The following is a 21605-nucleotide window of genomic DNA, read 5'->3' on the forward strand; positions in this document are numbered from 1 at the left end:
GTGTGAATATTTGTATGTGACAACTTACATTTCTTGCAAAATTAAAATCCATGGTGAATTATTTGTAAGCATTGTAACACGAACACAAGTGGTATATGAACTGTAGCTTGGTTTTTAAAACACAAAATGCCTGCATTACTCAAAGCTGCCAGAAAAGAGTGCCCTCTGCTCAAAATCCCAGAAATCTGGAAGGATGGCTATGGTTTCTCTCTCTCTCTCTCATATATTTTTTAAATTCAACCAGATATCCACATACAGCATCCCAAGAACATAAAAGAAAAAGACAATAACAACATCTACATCAAACAACAACAACATCTACATCAAAAAGAAAATCCTAAGCACGATGTTAAACACAAAATGACAAACTGAAAATGGTCTTAATTACTATAGACCCGACTTCCTGTCCACTCCTTACCTCAGATAATCTTCATTAGTTTACTGCCATTACACCATACATTTGATCAAAATGTAAATATGATTGAACTATGTTATCTCTCACTGCAAACTTAAAACTGCTACTAAAGTTATTCAAATGCTGCGACAGAATTTAAACCGGGATAATTATTTTTCAAGTATATTTTAAAGGCTTCCCATTTTGAAATAATGATTTGTTCTTTATTTTTTCAGACAGGCTATCTAATTCTGCATATTCCACTAATTTTGAAATCCATTCTTTCTTTGAGGGTATTTTATCACTCTTCCAATTTGCTGCTATAAGAACTCTTGCAGCCACCATGGCATATAAAAAAAATTCTTTTGCTTTTTTGGGAATATCCAGGTCTGTAATTCCCAAAAGAAAGGCTTCTGGTGTTTTTCCTAAGGGAAGGATGGCTGTGGTTTCTCAAGTGGGAAAGCCACTCACCACATGCTCAGAGACTCTTATATTTTCCGTCTTTCAGGAATGATCGTTGATAAGCCCTAGCACAAGTTATGCCCTGTCTTCGAGAAGGTGTAATCTTTTTTTTATTTTTAAAAAAGAAACCAACCCGATTCCTGTGGGAGCAGCCCTTACCTTGCCGTTTGACTCCAAAAGGGGGCACCTGTGAATCCCTTTGGCTCCTCCATCCTCTGATGCTTGGAGCAGAAGAAGGACAACCCCCTTCCTTCTTGGAGATTGCTTCTGACAAGAGCTCTGGAACTTCACTGCCATGACAACACTAGATGCTTGGCTTTCTGTTTCCAAGTGGCTGGGAGGAGCAGGTCTTCAGACAGCCTGATATGCTCATGAGTATTTCTCAGTGCTGAAGGCACCTGTGGTGGTTCAGTGCCAGAAATCCCATGTGGTACAAAAGGACATTGTTGTGATTTAGGGCATGTCCAGGTGATAAGAGTCTTCCACAGTTTATCTCGCACTGCAAGCTGAAGTAAAAATATGGGAAAGGTTTAGGGAGTGGGAGAGGTGGTGTACAACGGTTGCTCTTTCAGGACTGTCACCACTTGTCTTGATCGTGACATGTGGAAGGATCAGCCCCTCCATCCAGCCTTCAGGAGCCAACGCCTTTCAGCTAAAGGGAGAGGCAGAGAAACAGTTGTAGTCTGCAGCCAGTTTTGCAGCAAATAAAGAATCATTTATATGTTTATGATACACCAGGATTTCTATATATTTGTATATATTATATTATATTATATTATATTATATTATATTATATTATATTATATTAATATTCTGAAGACCTTTCTGTGTGGCCTCCAGGCTAGATGACAGTAACTGAAAGGTGATAATAGTACAAAATAATACAACAACGAGGTTCTTTGACAAGGTAGTGGTGACTTATAAACTTCAGGGTGGGGAGGTGATAGTGGCAGTTATCCCTCTCCAGGCCTCAGCTGATGTGGCAGTTTCAACTGCCACTTTTCAGAGGTTCCGTGGGGACCACAGAGGAGACTAGGACCCCCATCCATGAGAGCTCCCCAGCAACCATGACCAGGTAGTACCAGGTGTTTTGATCACTGGGAGAAAGGCATCTCCTCACACATGCAGTTAGATCAGGCATAGGCAAACTCGGCTCTCCAGATGTTTTGGGACTACCAGTGGTCAGGGATGATGGGAGTTGTAGTCCCAAAACATCTGGAGGGCCTATGCCTGAATCAGACACTCTGCTGTTGGGAGCAGTGAAGGATGATAACCGAAACTATCCACATCCCAGCCTGGTGGTGATGGTAGTGTGGCTGAGAGTTCAGATCAGTGGTTTGGAACCTCCAGCCCATGGAACTATTCAGGCCTGCTAGGCCTCAGAAATTGGACTGCCAAGCCATACCTACCTTTCCCATGTTTGCTGTCATATATGACACCAAGCAGGGGAAGTTCAAGCCATGAGGTCCTCATTTCTTCCTTGGTAGGGAAAACTGGCACTTTCAAAAGATGCCAAATATGAAAAGAGCCAAGTCTTGGCTGCAAAGGAAAAACCAGGAGTGCATTTCTGATTCGTTATTTTCAGCTGCAGCTTGAATTCAAGCCAGGGAGGCAAAGGTAGAGTCTTCTTAAGGAGCTCCAGCTGCAAAGGGAGCTTTTTCCTTCACACCTGAAGGTGCAATCACCTGATAGACAGATCCAGTTCCCCATCCCTGTTTTAGATGGAGGTAGGTAAACGGGGGTGCAATCTGAGGCTGTATCAGCTGCACTCTGATGCAAGGTTAGCAGCTGCCCTACCTGCTGAAGGAATGTTTTTGTCTTCACAATACAAGTAATAAAATTCTTATGAAGACACCATCTATCTCCAGAGTTCTCCAAAGGAAACCCAAGACTACCTCTGGAACTTCCCACCCCTAGGGGAAAAGGAACAAGGAATGGTAACTTGTCCTTTTATATTTCTGTGAGTTTGTGGGTGCCAGGCTCCTATAACCCCTGGACCCAGCAAGCATTATCATTTAATCAAGGCTGATAGTGTTAAACTGGGTGCCAGACCCATTCTAACCCCTGAGCCCAGCAAGTGTTAAAATAGAAGGCAGGCTAGCTTCCTGTGTTTAGGTGATGGGCCGTTAAGAGAACCAAGAAAAGGGGTTTTGTGCCAGGTGACAAATGGATGGGGCCCCTCCTTTCCTACTTCTTAGATAGTAAGAAAGACAAAAACCAGAGATTAGACTTGAAAGGGTGTGCAATGTGACCTAGAAGTTAAGCTGCAGGCTAGAAAGCCAGAGAGGCGGAGCACAATGTTTGATCTCTGCTTGAATCCAAGGCTGCAGCTTTGGGAGAAACAAGGCCCTTTTGAGACGCTAATGCTGTGAACCCCTCCATTGTAGGCTTAGGTTGTGTATAGATATGTAAGGCAGGGAAAATCAGTGCATTTTTTTTCCTAAAAACATGTTTAGGGGTACTCTCATTTTCCTACTCCTATTGAAATGCTGCCCCTCAATGAGGCTAAACTTAGATTCACAAAATGTTTAGGGGTATGCATACCCCCAGAAAAAAAAACACTCAAGAAAGGTAAAGGTAAAGGACCCCTAGATGGCTAAGTCCAGTCAAAGGTGACTATGGGGTGCTGCACTCATCTCGCTTCCAGGCCCAGGGAGCTGGTGTTCATCCACAGACAGCTTTCTGGGTCATGTGGCCAGTGTGGCTAAACCACTTCTGGCCATGACAGAAGCCAGAGCGCATGAAAGTGCTGTTTACCTTCCCACCGCAGTGGTACCTATTTATTTTCTTGCACTGGTATGCTTTCAGACTGCTAGGTTGGCAGAAGCTGAGACAAAGCAACAGGAGCTCACCCCGTCGCGCAGATTCGAACTGCTAACCTTCCGATCGGCAAGCCCAAGAGGCTCAGTGGTTTAGAGTCTCCGCTGTGTCTCATTTCCAAAAGGAAATGCAAACCCTGGGTAAGTTCCCGGAAACTCTGGGATCTTGCACTGCTCGGAGAATGGAGTGCTGTGCAACAATATGGTTTGTACTAGGTTGCATCCCACTCAGTTCCAAACTTGACCTTCTAAAGCATTTCTCATAATGGGTTGGCATTATGGGTAGCTGGGATGAAGCACCATTTGCTCTCCCTGCTGCTAGCCTTTTCAAAGGCATGTTAATAACGTACTTGAAATGCAAGTTTGATCAAAGGAGCCGATCACTGTATTTGCCATGCCTTCCAGGACCTGGAGCTTTCTCCTTTGTTGACAAATGAGGGGTTGCTTGAGCAGTTCTTGTCTTTGCTTTCTGCTATTCACTGACCAAATGAGAACCCTGAACCAGCTGGTTGGCTGTGGAATGACAAGCGTTCTATTTTGCTCCTCCCTTCCCAGACTTCATGTGAATCAGCTAAACCAGAAATACAGGTAGAGAAAGAGGTGGAGGATTTCCAAAGGCAAATACCCTGACAGGACAGTAAAAAAACCAACAAAAAAACCACGTCTTGAATGGAAAAATAACAGGGGAAAGTAGCTGTTCGAGAGAGCCTGGAGTGGTTGATACTCTTTCCAACGTGAAAATGGAAGAAGCCGAGGTGGACATTGATACTCTCATTGACGAGATGGATTACATTCCAGGCCACTTTCACTTAGATATGAACTTGAACTTTGAGTCTTCTTCACCTATGAATTTCCAAGGGAGAGACTTGAAGCTGAAACGAGAAAGCCTAACCTATGAGTTAGAGCTCGAAACTGGCTTGCAGCAGTATGCCATCAGAAACCTCCTTGGGGTCTTTTCTTTCTACCTGGAAGAAGTGGAGCAAGCCAAGGAGATTTTCCTCTGCATCTCTCAGGAGGACCCTGAGAATCTGAACACTTGGGCCAACCTCGCCTACGTTTATGACAGGCTGAACAACGAGCAAGAAGAGGCTAGGTGCACCGAAAGACTCTCCCTCTTAATGGGCTTGGATTCAGAAGACCAGAAGCCGCAAGGGGACCCCCAGCTCAGAACAGCCCGTTGCTTGGCTGAGCAGGGCTATGCTTATGCCTTCGACGTTGGGCTGGTGAACGAAGAAGAGAAGATGGAGAAACTGACCGCAGGCCTCACTCTCTACAGCAAGGCTCTTGCTTATGGGAAGCAGGTAGGCAGGCTGTTTTACCTTCTGATGTCACTTGCCATTCAATGGGTCATTCGTTGGAAGAGGGATACTAGCCAATACACACACACACCCCTTTTCATTTTCTGTTTCAGAAGGCACACCATACCCATCTGTTGTCTAGAAATATTTTAGAAGTGTGGGTGCTGCATTAGTTGTTGTTATATATTTATTGCCTTTATATCCCAGCTTTTTCTCCAAAGAGCTCAAGGCGGTATCCAGGGTCTCCCCCTAGTCATTTAATCCCCACAACAACCCTGTGAGGTAGGTTAGGCATCTTAGCTGTTGATCTGTGTAGGGAAAGGTGCTTTTTCGTATGCTAGGCTATTTTGGAGGGAAACAACCCCTCTGGGAGCTGAGTCAGGCCAAGAGAAAGCTCTTCTCATTAAGAACCACCGCTTCATTTAAACCACTTGTAGCCTTCAAACACCTAATCCTGCATAAATGGGCAAGAGCAAACAAAAGGAGATGCCAATGGATAATATTGATAAGGCAACTTTTAGAATCAGAGCCCTAGATCCTCATGGCCTCTTGTGAGGCTGAGAGGCCCTTTTGTCCTGTTATGCTTCAACAGCACCTCAGTTCGATTGTGAAGCTTTGGGAGGTGGCTCAGAGGGAGAGTATCTGCTTTGTGTTCAGAAGGTCCCAGGTTCAGTTCCTGGCATCTCCAAACAGGCCCCTGTCTGAAATCCTGGGGAGCTGCTGCCAGTCAGTGTTGACAATACTAAGCTAAATGGACCAATGGCCTGACTTTGTGCAAGGCAGCTTCCTATGGAGGTCTCTCTGCTCTCTATCTCCCCTGGCTTCTCACTGCTTGACCAAGACTGTTCTGTTCCAGCAGGCATTTGACCTGATGGGTTGAAGCTTTTTTGTATGTGTGTGTGGTTAATAACCATCCTGTTAGGAAAAAGCTGCTACAATATGTCAGACCCATAGTCTTTACAGCAGATGAAATGGCTTGCACATGTGTCACAACCAGCCCGCAATAGTTTTCTGGGGCATTGCTCATACACATCAGGTTACAGCAACAGCTGCCAGCCGGGCAATGCATTCTGTTACCCTCGTTCACCACCATGAAGCTGACACACAGGTACAAAGTCAGGGCATGACACTCACCTTTCTAGCACAGTGCTGCATAGGAGCTTCAGGTCTTTAGGTTCTTTTGAAAATGTGACTTCAGAATCACAGGGAAAGGTTGGAGGAACTTAACTGTAATCACCTCATTCTTATGCACTCTAAAATCATATGTTTAGAATTCTACCCCTCTAGTGACTCATTTTTTGGTTGGTCATGTATGTTTTGTGATATGCGTGTACAATTTTTGTAATAAGAAAATTTTAAAAAATCTTTTTAACAAAGAAGGTTGGAGGAACATGAGGAGGTTGGAGGACTGGAAACAGCTATGGTCACTGGTGGAGGTGGGGCTTGTTTTGGTATCCTCCCAGATGGGAGGAGCATGCTGTCACAGGGGAGGGGGTAAATTTAAACAAGGATTCTGTAACTGGGTGCAACCCTGATCATTTATTTATTTTTAATAAATCTAAGATGCTTTAGACGTGTGGCTTTAAGAAAGAACCAGACATAACCAAGGATGAGGTCAATTCAAATATTTTATTTGGAATGTTCAAACCTATTAGAGAAGTGGTTGCAGTGCTCCCAAGAAGTCTCTTAACAGCCTGGGCTCAAAGCACAAACCCTCTGCACCAATTTCTAACGCTATCCCGTTTTCTGATTAGATGCTTTTTAAATATTCTGGACTACTTGGCTCAAGCTGTCCAAACAAAGGTGCAACCTTTTGCACACCCAGTTTATCATCCCCTGCAGCGACAGACAACAGGGAACATGCAGGTGGCTGAACTGGAGCACTGTTTGTCAAAGCAAAATGTTTGCACTGAGGGGCAGGGCTATATTTATATTTAAACTACAACTGTGCAGAGTCCAAACTTCTTAAGACATTAGAGAAAGCAGCAGCAGTGGGGGGGAGGGGGGGACATCAAACTAACCATACTAGTAACGACAAAAATGTTTTAGAAAATGATTGCCACCTTGAGTCACATTAAAATGCTGCTATTCTACCTGTTTTGCTCAGAGCTTCTTGTAGCTAGAACCCGTTTCCTGTTATTCATGGCTGCCCAATTAAATAAATCTTAGCTAATTAGTCTGAGTTGTTTATTGATCGATCAATCAATCAATCAATCAATCAATAATCAATTTTATGTGAATCAATGTGCATATATCAGCATATATACAGACACACAGAGAGACAAGAAAAAGAATATGTTCTCTGGATTGTGCTCCTTGGAATTAATCCCACTGATATCGGTGGGATTTACTTCTAGAAATGAAAGAATTGGTCAGTTTTGATTTCTCTTAGTTTCCCATTTTTCCATTTTTCTTAAGTTCATTTCATCAAATTCCTGCATCAGTTTGTGATTTTCTTGTCACCATTTAATGTGCATCTCTCTTAATATGCATTGCATTATTAATATTACATTACTGAACATGGCAAGGACAGGAGTAGCTGCCAAAGTCCTTGATTTAATGCAGCTACTGGTGTTCAGCACAGACCTGAAGGCACCTGAGGCCATTATCTTAGAGAAGCTAAGCAGGTGGCTGGTTGGGTGGCCACTGCTTGGGAACCACATGAATGCCACCTTGGATTCCACAACCGAAGAATGGTTGGAAAATAAATAGAAGGCAATGATATTTTAAAATGTATTTGCAGGGAGGCAAATACTGCTTTTCTAAGAACTTCTCTCTCCCTCTTTCAGATCCCTTTGGAGGAGAAACGAAGCTGGTACTTCACTATGGCCACCCTGCACATCAGGTGAGGCAAGAATCCAGGACAAAAAGCCACCTCAAAGGAAACAGAAACAAGATGGGCTCCGAGGGGCAAGTCTAGAACTTTTTGTGATGGAATCCACTTAGGGCTTATCCACATTTACTTTTTGCCCCATGCTTTCTTGTGCACAGGTCTCTGCTTCCCCGGTTCCTGTCTGAGTGCTTTTTAAAAAAAATTAGCCCGGTGCTTTCCCCAGGAAAACGCAATATTTACCGCTGAATTAGATCAAATGGTAGGGTTGCCGTAGTTTTTGAGCTATTTTTAATGAAATTTGCCAAAATCTACACTACCAACGTGGGCTGCCATATGTCCAGATTTTCCCAGACACTTCAGCGATTTCTGACTATGTCCAGAAAATTCTGGACGTGTGGCAGCCCTAGCAAATGGAAACTCATGTTTTCTACGGATTGCCGTTTGCTCCAACGCCAGTGAGTTTTGTGGCTGAGTGGCCCAACTAGACATCACTGCATCAGATTCCTAGCATGCTTTTCAATCATAAATTCTGCCATCGCCAGACTTGGATCAGAGGTGTGGTCCTATGATGTCCTATTCCCCTACCCTGGCTGAAATTTGTCTCACAAGGGACGAGTTGCAGGTAATGGGGGAGCAATTCAGGTCAGGAAAGCAGCATTAGAAATGAGTTAAACAAGAAACAAAAAGCCCTAACACTGCTGCCCTGATCTGAATCAGGATTCCTGTGGCCGTATTTACCATTATTCATAACCGCAAGAGCTCCATGAGGGCATCTGATCACAGACCTCCCAGAATTATATGGTTTGATCCATAGTCCAGTGCTGTAGTCCAGCCTATGCCAAGCAGGTACAGTGGTACCTCAGGTTGCAGACGCTTCAGGTTACAGACTCCACTAACCTAGAAATAGTACCTTGGGTTAAGAACTTTGCTTCAGGATGAGAACAGAAATCGCGCGGCAGCAGTGGGAGGCCCCATTAGCTAAAGTGGTGTCTCAGGTTAAGAACAGTTTCAGATTAAGAATGGACCTTCAGAACAAATTAAGTTCTTAACCCGAGGTACCATTGTACCTTCCAGCTGTTTTGGACTACAACTCTCCATCAACCTCAGTCAGCATGGCTGATGGGGAGTCATGGTTCAAAACAGCTCAAGGGCACCAGGTTGGCAAAGTCCTCTATACCACACAAGAACTCCTGGAGTGAGTTAAAGCCAAACATGACACGAAGCATGCCACTTTCAGTCGCAAAAAGAAAGGGAGAAGGGCAGGTTCAGGAGGGACAGCTGTCAGCTCTGCCCCCTGGCACAGCAAGAGTCCCTAGCCTGCATCCCTATTCGCCAAAGCCGGGTGCAGGATCCAGGAAGGGCACCACTGTTCCAGTTCCCTTGTTGGTGCCCCAGTGAAGCCTCTGCTGTCCCGCAACACTGCTGCACCAAGAGGGGTGAGTGGGCTTTGCAGCAAAAAAATCACCCTTTACCTTTTTAGCCTTGGAAGGAAAATTACTTACCTGGAAATAACCCCCACTGAAGTAGGACTTACTTCTGAGTAAATGCACTATTGCATTATTATTAGAGTTAAGCACTTGTGGATTAGGGCCTAATTTATCAGCACTACAGTCTTAGAACCACCATAGCGCATAGGGAAATACTGATTTTGAATGAGCGTAAGTACTGTTCTTAAGGCTAGGTTGAGTGGGTGTGGGGTTGTTTTCCATTTACTTCTGCTGTGTTTCTTGTTGGCTGTATTTCATATACTGTGCTGGTAGGCACCTTGCACCATACAGAACTATGAACCAATCAGCATTAGATCAAAGACAACCACAGAGATTTTGAGCCACAATCTTTCCTCCCTATGTTACATCAAAGGGGTTTTTGTTACAAAATCAGAGATAATTGTTGTGGAAAGCACGGTGTCAACAATATAGACACATGAAAATTAGAAAGGACAAAGAACAATGCTTTGCAGAAAGACTTGCCAAAGATCATTCATTACTGTATAAGGCGCAACATTTGACAAGTTTTAAAAACAAGATGTGCCTTAATCTTTCCCTCCCCAGTTATGACCACTCCCAAACTGTTTCCCAACACTGCAGCTAGCCTAGAAAAAACATTCTATTGGCTACAACCAGTGGTGTAGCGTGGGGGGTGCAGGGGGGGCCGGCCGCACCGGGCGCAACATCTGGGGTTAGGGCAAATCCACAGGTTAGGGGGGGCAAATCCACGGGTTAGGGGGCGCAAAAACACGGGTTAGGGGGCGCAAATTACTTGCCTTGCCCCGGGTGCTGACAACCCACGCTACGCCACTGGCTACAACCAATGGCTTAGCTATAACAAGTGTTCTGTCCTATAACTGAAGTAGAAATGGTATATTTTTTAAAAAAAGATTAATCGTACTATATGGGGTAAAGGTAAAGGTAAAGGGACCCCGACCATTAGGTCCAGTTGCGGATGACTCTGGCGTTGCGGCGCTCATCTCGCTTTATTGGCCAAGGGAGCCGGCGTACAGCTTCCGGGTCATGTGGCCAGCATGACTAAGCCGCTTCTGGCGAATCAGAGCAGCGCAAGGAAATGCCGTTTACCTTCCCGCTGGAGTGGTACCTGTTTATCTACTTGCACTTTGATGTGCTTTCGAACTGCTAGGATGGCAGGAGCAGGGACCGAGCAACAGGAGCTCACTATATGGGGTACTATACTATGATAGACATATGATTGTAAAGTTCTTGTTAAAAATATTTTTTCTTTTCTTTTTCTTTTCTCGGTCACTCCTCTGTTTTCTTCACTTCTCACTTCCCTTCATGGCCCCCCATTTACACGACTTTCACCCGTGTCCCCCTTGGAATATCCCAAAGGCCCCCAGTTGAGAAACGCTGCTCAAAGGGTTATTTTGCAGCAGATTGTGGTTATTTTGGGGAACTATATATTGCATTTTATGTCTTTTGTATTTTAAATTAACTGTTTTGAAATATTGCTGCCAAACCCATTGGATGAGGGTAAAACAGTGGCATTTGGAGTAAATCATTTGCTTGCCAGTTTTAGAGCTCTGTATATGCAGACCAACAAATCACAATAGCCTTTTTCTCTCTTCACTTCAGGTTGGATGCGATGTGGATGAACAAGGGCAACGATGAGGGGAAAAGGTTGCCAGCCTTCAACAGAACCTTGGTTTTGCTTCAGCAAGTCCTGAAGTGCTCCAGCCTACATTATAGAGGTAGGAGAAGTCACTTGCACAATCGAAACCATGTAATTACATGTGTAATTCACACATGCAGCTCTGCATCCCGCAAGACTGTTGCAACCCAGGTGTGTGTAATTGGGCTCTTCAGCTCAGCTAGAAGACGTCCAACTGAGTCTTCATTGCTGCAATCTCCATGCCCAGTGAGGCAAAATACTCTTTATTTTCACAAGTGGTTTGTTTCATCAGCTGGGAAACCTCAGTGCTTGGTTTAAGCTGACATAAAACGTTCCTTTGGAACTTTTCTACTATAACCCAACCTCAGTAACTGTAAATCATTTTGAATTGCTTTGGAGAAGGTAGAGTCGAATTTACAATGCCGTTTGTAATATGTTGCCCTGCTTTCAATTCTGTCCTCCTTCTCTTCTAGCCTTGGCCTGGTGCTATCTTGGGATATTGTTTGAAAGGAAATATTCCTTCTCAGATACCCCTATGGCTATTCATGACTGTGGGTACTCTGGGACAGATCCCCTCGACTGCTTTGGAAAAGTAGGTTACGAGTTGTTGGGGGTTTTTTGGGGGGGGGGGGTCCTGTCTGGATGATACCATGGGCCCCTATCTGGGGGGATAGAATGTATAAGAACAAGCTTTCCAAACCAGTTCCTTTGTCAGGTTAATGGCTTTGCCTGGCCAGTTAAAGACCATGATTTAGCATAATCAATGAAGTTGCTCTGTACCATAAAACAAGTGGGTGAGATTTTTCCCATACACCCCTCACCCAGCTGCAAGACTGGATTAACCATTAAGCAAAGTGGGGGGGGGGGCACCAGAGAAATTTTCCATTGATGGATTTTTAACATTAATAGTCACAAATTGCTCAGCTGAGATTCCACTTTCTCAGTTGAAGTATATTAAAAACCCCAACAGAACAACTATGCAACAAGACAGGCTGGGTACCTTATTTCTACTAAGTTTAGAAGCAGATGTGTTGTGTAAGGTTAGTTTTCCGAGCACGATTCAAAGTGTTGGTGCTGACCTTTAAAGCCCTAAATGGCCTCGGTCCTGAGATCCAGCGCCGAAGGCCTTCTGGCGGTTCCCTCAGTGCGAGAAGTGAGGCTACAGGGAACCAGACAGAGGGCCTTCTCGGTAGTGGCGCCTACCCTGTGGAACGCCCTCCCATCAGATGTCAAAGAGATAAATAATTACCTGACATTCAGAAGACATCTTAAGGCAGCCCTGTTCAGGGAAGTTTTTAATATGTAACGCTGTACTGTTTTTAACACTGATTGGGAGCTGCCCAGAGTGGCTGGGGAAACTCAGCCAGATGGGCGGGGTATAAATAATAAATTATTATTATATTATTATAGTTTTGAGGATCTGATCAAAGACTTTGCAATTAGAAAAAGTAGGAGAAAATTTGTCAAATATAAATAAAGTGGAAGTACTGTATACAAAATACAAAAAGTATACAAAAAGTATACAAAAATAAACATTGTTTTCCACCTTACTGTGGGTTTTGTTTCATTTTGAAAGATAAAATGTTATTTTACTGTTTATTACTGTTTATATTTTGAATAAAATATATATGGAGGCCCTCTAAATTATCTTAATCTGGCCCTGCCCTGCTGCTAGCAGAACAATAGCCAGAGTGGGTGGAGCTGCAAAGCTGAAGCTAGAAGCTACAGAGAGAGATGTACCGTATTTTTCGCTCTATAGGACGCACCAGACCACAAGACGCACCTAGTTTTTGGAGGAGGAAAACAAGAAAAAAAAATATTCTGAATCTCAGAAGCCAGAAGAGCAAGAGGGATTGCTGTGCAGTGAAAGCAGCAATCCCTCTTGCTGTTCTGGCTTCTGGGATAGCTGTGCAGTCTGCATTCGCTCCATAAGACGCACACACATTTCCCCTTACTTTTTAGGAGGGAAAAAGTGAGTCTTATAGAGCAAAAAATACGGTATTTGGCCTGTGCTAGATCCAAAGCTGTGGCCAGTGAAGAAGCAAGATCTGTTGGGGTGTTAATGCTGTGAGTGTTTCAAGTGGTGCTAATTATAATTAAGGATAATGCGGGTGTATTATAAAACAAAGACCCCTTCTACCCTTGAGGAGGAAGGACACGAAACTAGAATTCGTTGACTCTGGGTGTACCTCTTGTTGGCCTCCCTGTCTTCCCCACTTTCCAATGGGTGCCAGCTACCACTTGCTTATGAGTAGATATATGTAAGGCAGTGCTGTAACTGACAGAAGGGAAGAGATACCCTCTTTTGCTCATTTCCCTCTCATCCAGAGCAAGGTGCCACCTCAATTCATGTCCTTGCACACTTCAGTCCTTCCGAAGGACATAATGTACAATGGCGGCCAAGCTGAATGTTGACACATAAATTTCTCCTTTCATTGCCCCTTGTTCAACAGAGCAAGGAGAAGTTCACTAATGGAACAATGTATTGTGGATTTGTTTGTTTTTAAGGCAATAGAGATAGCTAGAGAAAACCCACTGGTTCTGAACCGCCTAGCAAAAATCTTCCACTTCCTTGGCAAGCAAGAGATGGCAATGGCAGTCTGCAACATGGCCTTAGATGTGCTGCCAGATCCACTACTTAACTGGCAGGCATATTGCATGCGTGCCAAGGTATGTATTTCTCCTTTAAAAACAAGGCCTTTATAACATACAAGTGCTATGGGAGACCAGCTGTGGGTTGTTGTTTTTTTGTATTAATAGGGGCAGGGGTGGTGGGGTCTGTCAGCATTGTGCTTCCTGAAAAGCCATCAATGCAGCTGCCTATCTGGGCAGCATCAATTATTTTGGTTTAACTGCATAAACAAAAAGTCTCTTCTTGCAACTTCTCCTAATGAGGGCACTGCTTAAATTCCAGTGCCACCAACTCTGTTAGAACATATGAACCTGCCTTGGTCCATCTAGCTTAGTAATATCTGTGTCTATTTGATATAAGCTGTTTATTTTAAAGTTATTGTGACTTTTTTTGCATTGGATCAGATTGTTATTAAGTATGCAATCTTTGTTGTCCATTTTGTTACCTCTTCAGCTTGTAAACCACCTTGTGTATAGTAATGACCGCTCCCCGCTTAAAACGGAGGGCACCCTTTGCGTGGACGCGTGCAGCCCCTAGATCTGGAGCGGCTCCAACAGCATAGGCTTGGCTTTGCCTTCCCTCAGGTGGGATACCTGGAGGTCTCCGCCTACCTCAGTCAGTTGTCCAATCCCACCTGGGGGAAGCGTTGGCAAGGAGACCAGGCCAGGTAGGGGAGGGATTACCTGCCCACACAATAGAGGGAGGATCTTACCTGGGAATCCTCACTTGGCTCCAGAGCTTCTCCCACCCTACCCACCCTCAGTTAATGTCTTATTTTGCAGGTTAACTTTTCTTCACAGGTTTTGCAGGTTAACTTCTTCACAGGTATGCGGGTGCTGCTACGTAAGGTCGCTGTTAAAGGGCCGGAAAGGAATTTCCCTGCATTGGCAGGTTTCGCCTTTCCCGTAGCAAAACGTCACAACTTTGGCGGTATCAGGTCTTGGGCGGAATCCTTTTGTCCATCTTCCTCTTTGCGGCGGCGATACCAGGGTTCCCCGTTAAAGAGGTTTTCTGAAGGGAGGCTTTGACCGTACGCCGAAAGGTCGTCATTGCTCTCCCCTGCGGTGGCGGCGTAACGGGGACGGCTATCTCTGCTTGAACATATGTTCTCCAGAGCCGGCCCATCCCCCCCCCCACTGGATAACCCTGATGCTCCCTAGGTCCCCGGCTGGGGACTGGGGAGGGAGAACGCCCAATGCCTGAGCCAAGGTCTACCCACATTTGAAATTTAATAAAGTTGTGGCCAATTTAATCCCATAGCACGTAGTCTTGAGTCGTTATTCCACATGACGGGGGGACCGCGCGGGATCTGGGGACTCCGCCTGTCCATGCAATTATAGGTGGTATACAAATTAAAAGTGAATGAAGGGCAGTATCTGGCAGAGGCAGTAATTTACTGATTTAGACTCTGAACTTAATGGACTTATGGGAGGGGGTTTTAGATGGTCGTATGCATTACTTCACTTACTTCCATATGTGGTGAGTCAGCCTTGCTGTGTCTGAAGCCTCCCCTTCTCATTCTGAGGAATGGGGGGGGGGTCCCACACTTCAGCCCCAAAATCCTACCTTGGTGGTACCACCGGGTCTTTCCAAGCTCTGAGCCCTGAGACCCTTTTAACAAGAGAGGTTGGGGAATAAAGAACAGTCATACAAACTAATGCGTAAGGAGGGGAGGGCAAATTAGTTTAATAGCTCTTTATTTTTAGATGCTGCTTAAACTATATTTGCGTGATTTGGATCGTGTGAAGATGGGCCTGGGAGGAATGCCAGACCAGAGAAACCTCTCTGATGCCAAAGCTGATCTTGAGAACGTCATGAAGGTGCATCCGTGTCTGAAGACTTACCTTGACCTAGGCCAGGTGAGTGAATCAACCACCTTGTCCAGACATATTCATTCTCTTCACTTTATTTTATCTGTATGATAATAATAGTGTTGTTGTTCATTCAGGCTTTAACAGGGCTAAGGCTGCATTCTTAACTTCAGTAACTTGGAAGCGAGCACTATTTGAATCCAATAGGATTTATTTTTGAGTAAACATTGTTAGGATTGCACTTTTTAATTATTTGATTTTAGAGTGTTAATTCTAGACAGATCTCAGAAATGTAATCAGAATGTGATGAGAGCATATCCATTTTTAACCACTAGTAACATCTGGAGAAGTTCTTGTGTGTGCATGGATCTCTGAAGGGATGAGCAACATAAGGAGCTATTCTGAACTTTCAGTCCAACTTTCTGCTCTGGTTCTATTTGGTGTGACTCACCCACAAGCCAGGTGCTTGGGAGGAAGCCTTGTTGAAGTGGCCATAGTTTGTGAATCTTTTGTTCCCTTCTCTAAAATAATACATTAATTTAATAGAAAGTTCCTGCCTAGCAGCCTACTTAACCAACTCAAGGCGCCAATGGTGTTGACCTGTGTAAAGCCCTGAAGTTGCCCTGGAATAGCTTTGTCTATGTGGGGTGCTCTCTCTCTCTCTCTCTCTCTCTCTCAATAATGTTGTACTATTTTATTGTTAAAACAAAAAAATTCCTTCCAGTAGCACCTTAAAGACCAACTAAGTTAGTTCTTGGTATGAGCTTTCGTGTGCATGCACACTTCTTCAATTTTATTGTTGTTAGCCCCCCTGAGCCTGGCTTTGGCTGGGGAGGGCGGGATATAAATAAAATGTATTATTATTATTATTATTATTATTATTATTATTATTATTATTTATTTATTTATTTAATTAATAGAAACTTGCCCATTCTGAGGGGGAAATGCTTTCAGATAAAAAATGAAGAGCTGAATGTCACTGAGGTCCTGTTTTAGTTTCTTTAATGATTGATCCATACAGGGACTTCTTGACTATAACTCTGTTATTACACAGCCTCACTGTTAACACACAGCCTCACACTTCAGACTTTTAAGAAAGGGAGGGGAAACCTATGGCCCTCCAGATGTTGCTGGACTACAACTCCGATCATGCCTCACCATTGGCCGCTGCTGGCAGGAAATGCAGTCCAACAACTACAGGAGTGCCACAGGTCGCCCCCCGTGCTTTAAGAGAAAGTACAAGATATTCAAGAAAGTTTTTTTTTATGATTCATTACCATTATATTAAAAAATGTATTTTCTGGCTGTTATTTAACAGTGAACATTTATGGATTTGTTTTCTGCAAGCTGTAAGCCATCTTTGTTCATTTGACATGTTTGTTTAAATAAATACTGAGTGTTCCTCCTTTCCCATCCACTGCTCTTCTAGGTATGTTACTACATGGGAGTAGATGCCATGCAGGAACTTTTACTTGTAGATGAAAATGCTGTGAACAATGCCCTCGTGTTCTTTGCTAAAGCCATGGAATTAGACCTGGGGAATGTTTTGCCTGAAATCCAGCTGCTGAGGGGGAAATGCCTTCGGATAAAAAATGAAGACCTGAATGCCATGGAATGCTTCAAGCAGGCAATAGAGCTGGATGATGTGGGTTCTGTTTACACAGAGAGCTTCCGTTGCTTAATGGAAATGCTGCTTGCCTTGTTCAGTCAGAAGAGGATGAATACAGAGATGCTGATGAAGGAAGTAGAGTTGTGGGTGAAGAAGGCTGAGGAGAAATATCCCAAACAGCGAGTGCAGCAGGAGCTCAGGCTGGTGTGTCGTCACTACACAGCTGAGGTGCTTGAGCTCTCCAAAGCCATGGTGGCCAGAGGGAAGACTGAGCTGGTGAAATTGCTCTTTGAGACCATGAAGTGTGACTTTAACAAAGGTAGACGGAATGAACGCTCACTCTCCTTTTGAATGGCTGGTTTGCTTTTCAGCCACATGGCACAGCAAGAGGTTTAGCTCTCCCCATAGTTTGCGGAAAGAATTATGAAAAGCTATATAATAAAATGTGGTACTTTCTAGAGAAGAAGAAGAAGAAGAAGAGTTTGGATTTGATATCCCGCCTTTCACTCCCTTTAAGGAGTCTCAAAGCGGCTAACATTCTCCTTTCCCTTCCTCCCCCACAACAAACACTCTGTGAGGTGAGTGAGGCTGAGAGACTTCAAGGAAGTGTGACTGGCCCAAGGTCACCCAGCAGCTGCATGTGGAGGAGTGGAGACGCGAACCCGGTTCCCCAGATTAGCAGACTACCGCTCTTAACCACTACACCACACTGGCTCTCCAAGTATTAGTATCCCATATACATGGAGGAGTCGAGGTATGTGTGCTCATATTAAATAAAAGCGTGCTTAATTTTTTTCAAAGCATAGCATTAAAGAAGCTCAAAACATTTACACTATGTATGTATGTATAGCACACAGAAGCAGGTCAACAGGAGATAAAATAGCCTTCATTTATTCCTGGGAAGCAGGTAAGGTGTAAGTGATTTACAGCAACACTCTGACAACGTTTTACATGTATCATTTCTCAACCATCAAAACTTAATGTGACCAGATATTGATACTTATGTCCTTGCTTTGGATATATACATTCATTTAACTTAATTGTAGCAACCTAGGGATGTGCTCTTCCATTTGGAAGAAAACCACCACCATCACCCCATATTTTTCACTTAATGAAAAAGAGATGTAATAGCAGGTGTTTATTTAGAATTTTAAAAACAAGAATATGTATGTACCTGTTTGGTTTTGTCTGTTGAAAATATAGAATGAAAGCCTCCAAATTCGCTATATTTTGTTGTTAGGTATTGTCAGGGCCGTCTCAGGTCCCAGCTCACAAGAGACCAACGCCAAGTCCACTTTATTTACAAAAGTCTTTATTGAAGTACATTGTTTGTTCCACAGCCGAGGCGCGCAGCCCCACGTCTGTTACGCTTAGACCGCTGTAGTCCCCTCTGAATCAGTCCCGCCTCTACACCAGTTTAAGAGGCTTGTGCTGGTCCACCTCTTCCTGTCCTTCCTTTTCCGCAGGGTCTTTCTGCCCCCCTGGGTTCCTTCCCTCCTGCTTTCCCCTGACGCTGAGTCCCCAGACGCCTGTTCCCCCCTCCTCCGTGCTTTGGGACCAGGCTCCTCCTCCGGGCTCTCCGCATTTCCGCGCGCCTCCACATTTGAACTTGGCGCGCGTTCGCTACCCCTGACCTTCCTCTTGACAGTTACACTACTCTCTGTACTACTCTCCGCCCCTTCCGGCAGGACGTCTTGCCCCGATCTCCTTCCCCTCTCTGCTTCCTGCTCTGCTTCATCTGTCACACTGGGAACTCCACCCTCTTCACTCCGTTCCGGCGGGGAAGCCGGCCCCGATCTCCAACTCCCACTCGGGGTTTCCCTGCTGCTCCCCTGCTCCTGACGAGTCCCCCCTGTGGCTCCCCTTGGCCTGACCAGGGGCGCCCCCTTTTGAGAATCCTCCGATTCACTTGAAAGACTCATGGAAACCCTCAAGTCATTGTCATCCTCCTCCTCCTCGTTCCTGGATTCTTCCCCCTCGCTCTCAGTCTCCTCCCTCATCTGTGCCTCTCTCCCTGAACCCCTGACAGGTATGTTTTACATTTTCTGCACCTGCCTTTGAATCAATCATTGTCTTCACATATCATGTGGGCTTCTTGCTAGGCCACATACTGAACTCACAGAATGGATTAATTCTGAACGGATTGTGGGGCTGTTCTTTTGTCACATTTCCAGAGCAATTGATTAAAACCACCAGATAAGTTAACAGTCATATTCAGAATCACATATTCAGTAACTTATTTACTGATCTTATCAAGTATGCAACCCGTGGGTGCCAACTCCCTGAGGCCCTGTGTGGCTGAGCACCTACAAAATTCCCCATAAAGAGGACGGGCACCCACACATTTCAGTGCCAAGGCCATACACGCTGCATGGCACCCATGGCCACGGGGCCAAGCTGGCACTCCTGTGCAACCAGTTACATTGGTGCTGCTATTCTGAGATGTACTCACTGCATTTAAATAATGAATTTCTTGCGGGACTTGCCAAATAGCCAACACCTGTTGATTCATGCTTGGACATTAGCTCATGTGATAGTTTAAGCTGTTCCTGGTCGCAATACATGTTGTTAGCCTGGCAAGGAAAAGACAGTCTCTCTCTTTTTTTTTTAAATAATATTTATTAAAGTTTCAAGTAATACAAAAGATAAAAAGAAAAAAAAAGAGAACAAAGAAGAAAATTTCCCCCTTTACAATTCCAAATTTTCAATAACATTTTTTCCAGAACTTCCCCTCACCTCCCCTTCTTGCATTCCACATCCAAATATTTATCTAGCAAGTTCTTATCCCTAACGTTTTAACCTTAATTTATTTATTATGTTTAATTCAATTTACATATCAGCTTTTAACTTATACATTAATCCTTTATACTAAAGATTTCCTTCCTAAGATCAGCCCAGTTTCCCTTCCACGGATTCCCCATCTTTATACTAATAACAACAGAAATTTAAAAAAGAAATAAAAGATATCAAACAGCCTTTGGATTTCCAGGCCCCACCCTCCCTTCCCCGGCTTCGATCCCAGAACCATTGTCCATTAGTCCATCTACTGTCAGCCTGGCAACCTCACATCTGAGGCTCTTAAATCTCTTTCAGTCCCTCTCTGCTGGTTTCTTTGAAAGTCCTTTGTATTTGACACCAAGGCTCGGAGGGGCACAATCCCTATAATTTCCATGATCTTTCCAGCCAGACCTCCATGTTTAAAGGTGGAGCTCAAATCTTGTTTCTTAATATTTTTAAATCCAAATGTCCCAAAGACTCCAGCTTCCACCTTGATCAAATTTGTAGTCTCCATCTTAGCAGGCCTCCGGCTCACCCTTGCCCTCTGCAGCATTGCAGCCCCTCCTTCCTGCTCCTTCTGATCAGCATCTTCTTCCACTTCTTCCACTTCCTCAATTTTCCCTAAATTCTTTCCTTGTTCTGCTGCCTGGGTTTTGTACGTCAAGTCCTTTTCCAACTCAGTAGGTGCATTTATTGTTGACTCAAAAGTTATGGCACTTGTAGACAAAACATGGCCTTGCTCATACATCCTTTGTAACCTTCCCACGAGAAAGGCAACCTCATCCAGGTCAGCTAGTATTTTCCGGCCTATTTCCATTCTTGTAATGTCCCTGAATCCCCTCTAGAGGGATTATGGTTATTCAGTATTCCTTTCACTTCAAACCCAAAGGCCAAGTTAATTTGTTTCAGTCCTTATTTATTTTCAGCAACTTGTAACTATATTATGTCCAATGTAACCGGCAAGAACGTCAGAAACAAAGTTCTCTATTTTTCCAACTTTGACAGCTAATTTGACAGCTGTCAAAGTCTTCTATGTCTCCTCAGCAGGCTCCTCTCGCGGATCGCTCCCAGTCTCGGGGGGGGGGGGTGGCACTTTAATCAAAATATTAACTCTTCTCCTCCAGCACAATCACTTATATTGTCAATCCATGCAATTAATAACTTTTATCCAAAACAAAAGCTCCTCTCTCGATCTTGGTTGTCAAATCCTTGCTTTGAAATGTTTACAATGGGGGGGAGACGGATTTCCTCTTTGCACCTCCCCCCGCTCGTGCCGAATCCAATAAAGAAATTTTTTAATCCAATTTCCAAATTACTCATGGGTTGTTGTTTTTAGTTTAAGTCCAGATTTTCAGAAGAAGAAGTCAGCGCTCTCCGTCGAATGGCATGCGGCTTCGCTTGGCAGGGGAAGCAGTAGACTCGCAGCACTGCGCCGCTCCCCGTCCCCCGCTCCGTAGCCTTTAAAAAGGCTCCTTCGCGGGTCGGGAGGGCGCTATTGGTGCCCACCGAGTCACCAAGTCCACGGGCATCCGCGCCTGTGGTTTTTGAGGGTCCCCGCGTCGCCGGCGCGGCAGGACCTGACCCCTGTCGAGCAGACTCCCTCCGGAGCTCGGAGGGAATCCGCCATTCGGCGCTGGCGCCAACCCGGAAGTGGAAAAGACAGTCTCTCAATTGTCAATGCGCCCTTCATTCTGATCTTATAGGAATGTTTCAAGTGATCTAATGTGGCATTATAATAGAAGAAAAACAGCACATGCTACACAGCGAATATCAGCCAAGAGAGAAAAGCACTGGGTGATGTTGAGAAGGATGAAACCCAAGCTCTCAGGAATGACAGTGCACCTCT

At 44.4% G+C, this 21605-nt stretch overlaps 2 protein-coding genes and 1 long non-coding RNA gene across 4 annotated transcripts in view; 2 read left to right on the forward strand and 1 right to left on the reverse strand.

Annotated features, from left to right (window-relative positions):
• Positions 1-1782, reverse strand: part of CIMAP2 (ciliary microtubule associated protein 2) — a 15704-nt gene extending 13922 nt beyond the window's left edge. Inside the window, exons 1-2 of the mRNA XM_028733364.2 lie at positions 1678-1782; positions 1016-1362 (exon numbers count right to left, since the gene is read on the reverse strand). Of these exons, the coding sequence (XP_028589197.2) occupies positions 1016-1068 (53 nt within the window). The 5' untranslated portion in view covers positions 1069-1362; positions 1678-1782. The remainder of the gene's footprint in view (positions 1-1015; positions 1363-1677) is intronic.
• Positions 1679-21597, forward strand: TTC22 (tetratricopeptide repeat domain 22). 2 transcript variants are annotated; one of them, XM_028733362.2, is made up of 9 exons: positions 1679-1931; positions 4231-4976; positions 7763-7818; positions 10893-11008; positions 11403-11521; positions 13438-13599; positions 15268-15420; positions 16802-17300; positions 21463-21597. In XM_028733362.2, the coding sequence occupies exons 2-9, from the start codon at positions 4416-4418 to the stop codon at positions 21480-21482; spliced, it is 1686 nt and encodes a 561-aa protein (XP_028589195.2). In that variant the 5' UTR covers positions 1679-1931; positions 4231-4415; the 3' UTR covers positions 21483-21597. The 2 variants fall into 2 exon arrangements, with proteins under 2 accessions (XP_028589195.2, XP_028589192.2); XM_028733359.2 differs by lacking the exon at positions 21463-21597 and having other exon boundaries at positions 16802-17436.
• On the forward strand, positions 17701-21063 carry LOC144327790 (uncharacterized). The gene is made up of 2 exons (XR_013392923.1): positions 17701-18221; positions 19011-21063. It is a non-coding gene; the product is annotated as an uncharacterized LOC144327790 (long non-coding RNA).
• Positions 21598-21605: the final 8 nt, after the last annotated feature.

This window comes from Podarcis muralis, chromosome 5 (assembly GCF_964188315.1).
Source record: "Podarcis muralis chromosome 5, rPodMur119.hap1.1, whole genome shotgun sequence".
Taxonomy (NCBI): Eukaryota; Metazoa; Chordata; class Lepidosauria; order Squamata; family Lacertidae; genus Podarcis; species Podarcis muralis.

Excerpts from the sequence above, each read along its gene's own strand:
- TTC22 (XM_028733359.2), top strand. The coding sequence starts at position 4,416 with ATGGAAGAAGCCGAGGTGGACATTGATACTCTCATTGACGAGATGGAT. Across the intron at positions 11,009-11,402 it reads CTCCAGCCTACATTATAGAG|CCTTGGCCTGGTGCTATCTT; the intron begins GTAGGAGAAGTC and ends CTTCTCTTCTAG. Across the intron at positions 13,600-15,267 it reads CATATTGCATGCGTGCCAAG|ATGCTGCTTAAACTATATTT; the intron begins GTATGTATTTCT and ends CTTTATTTTTAG.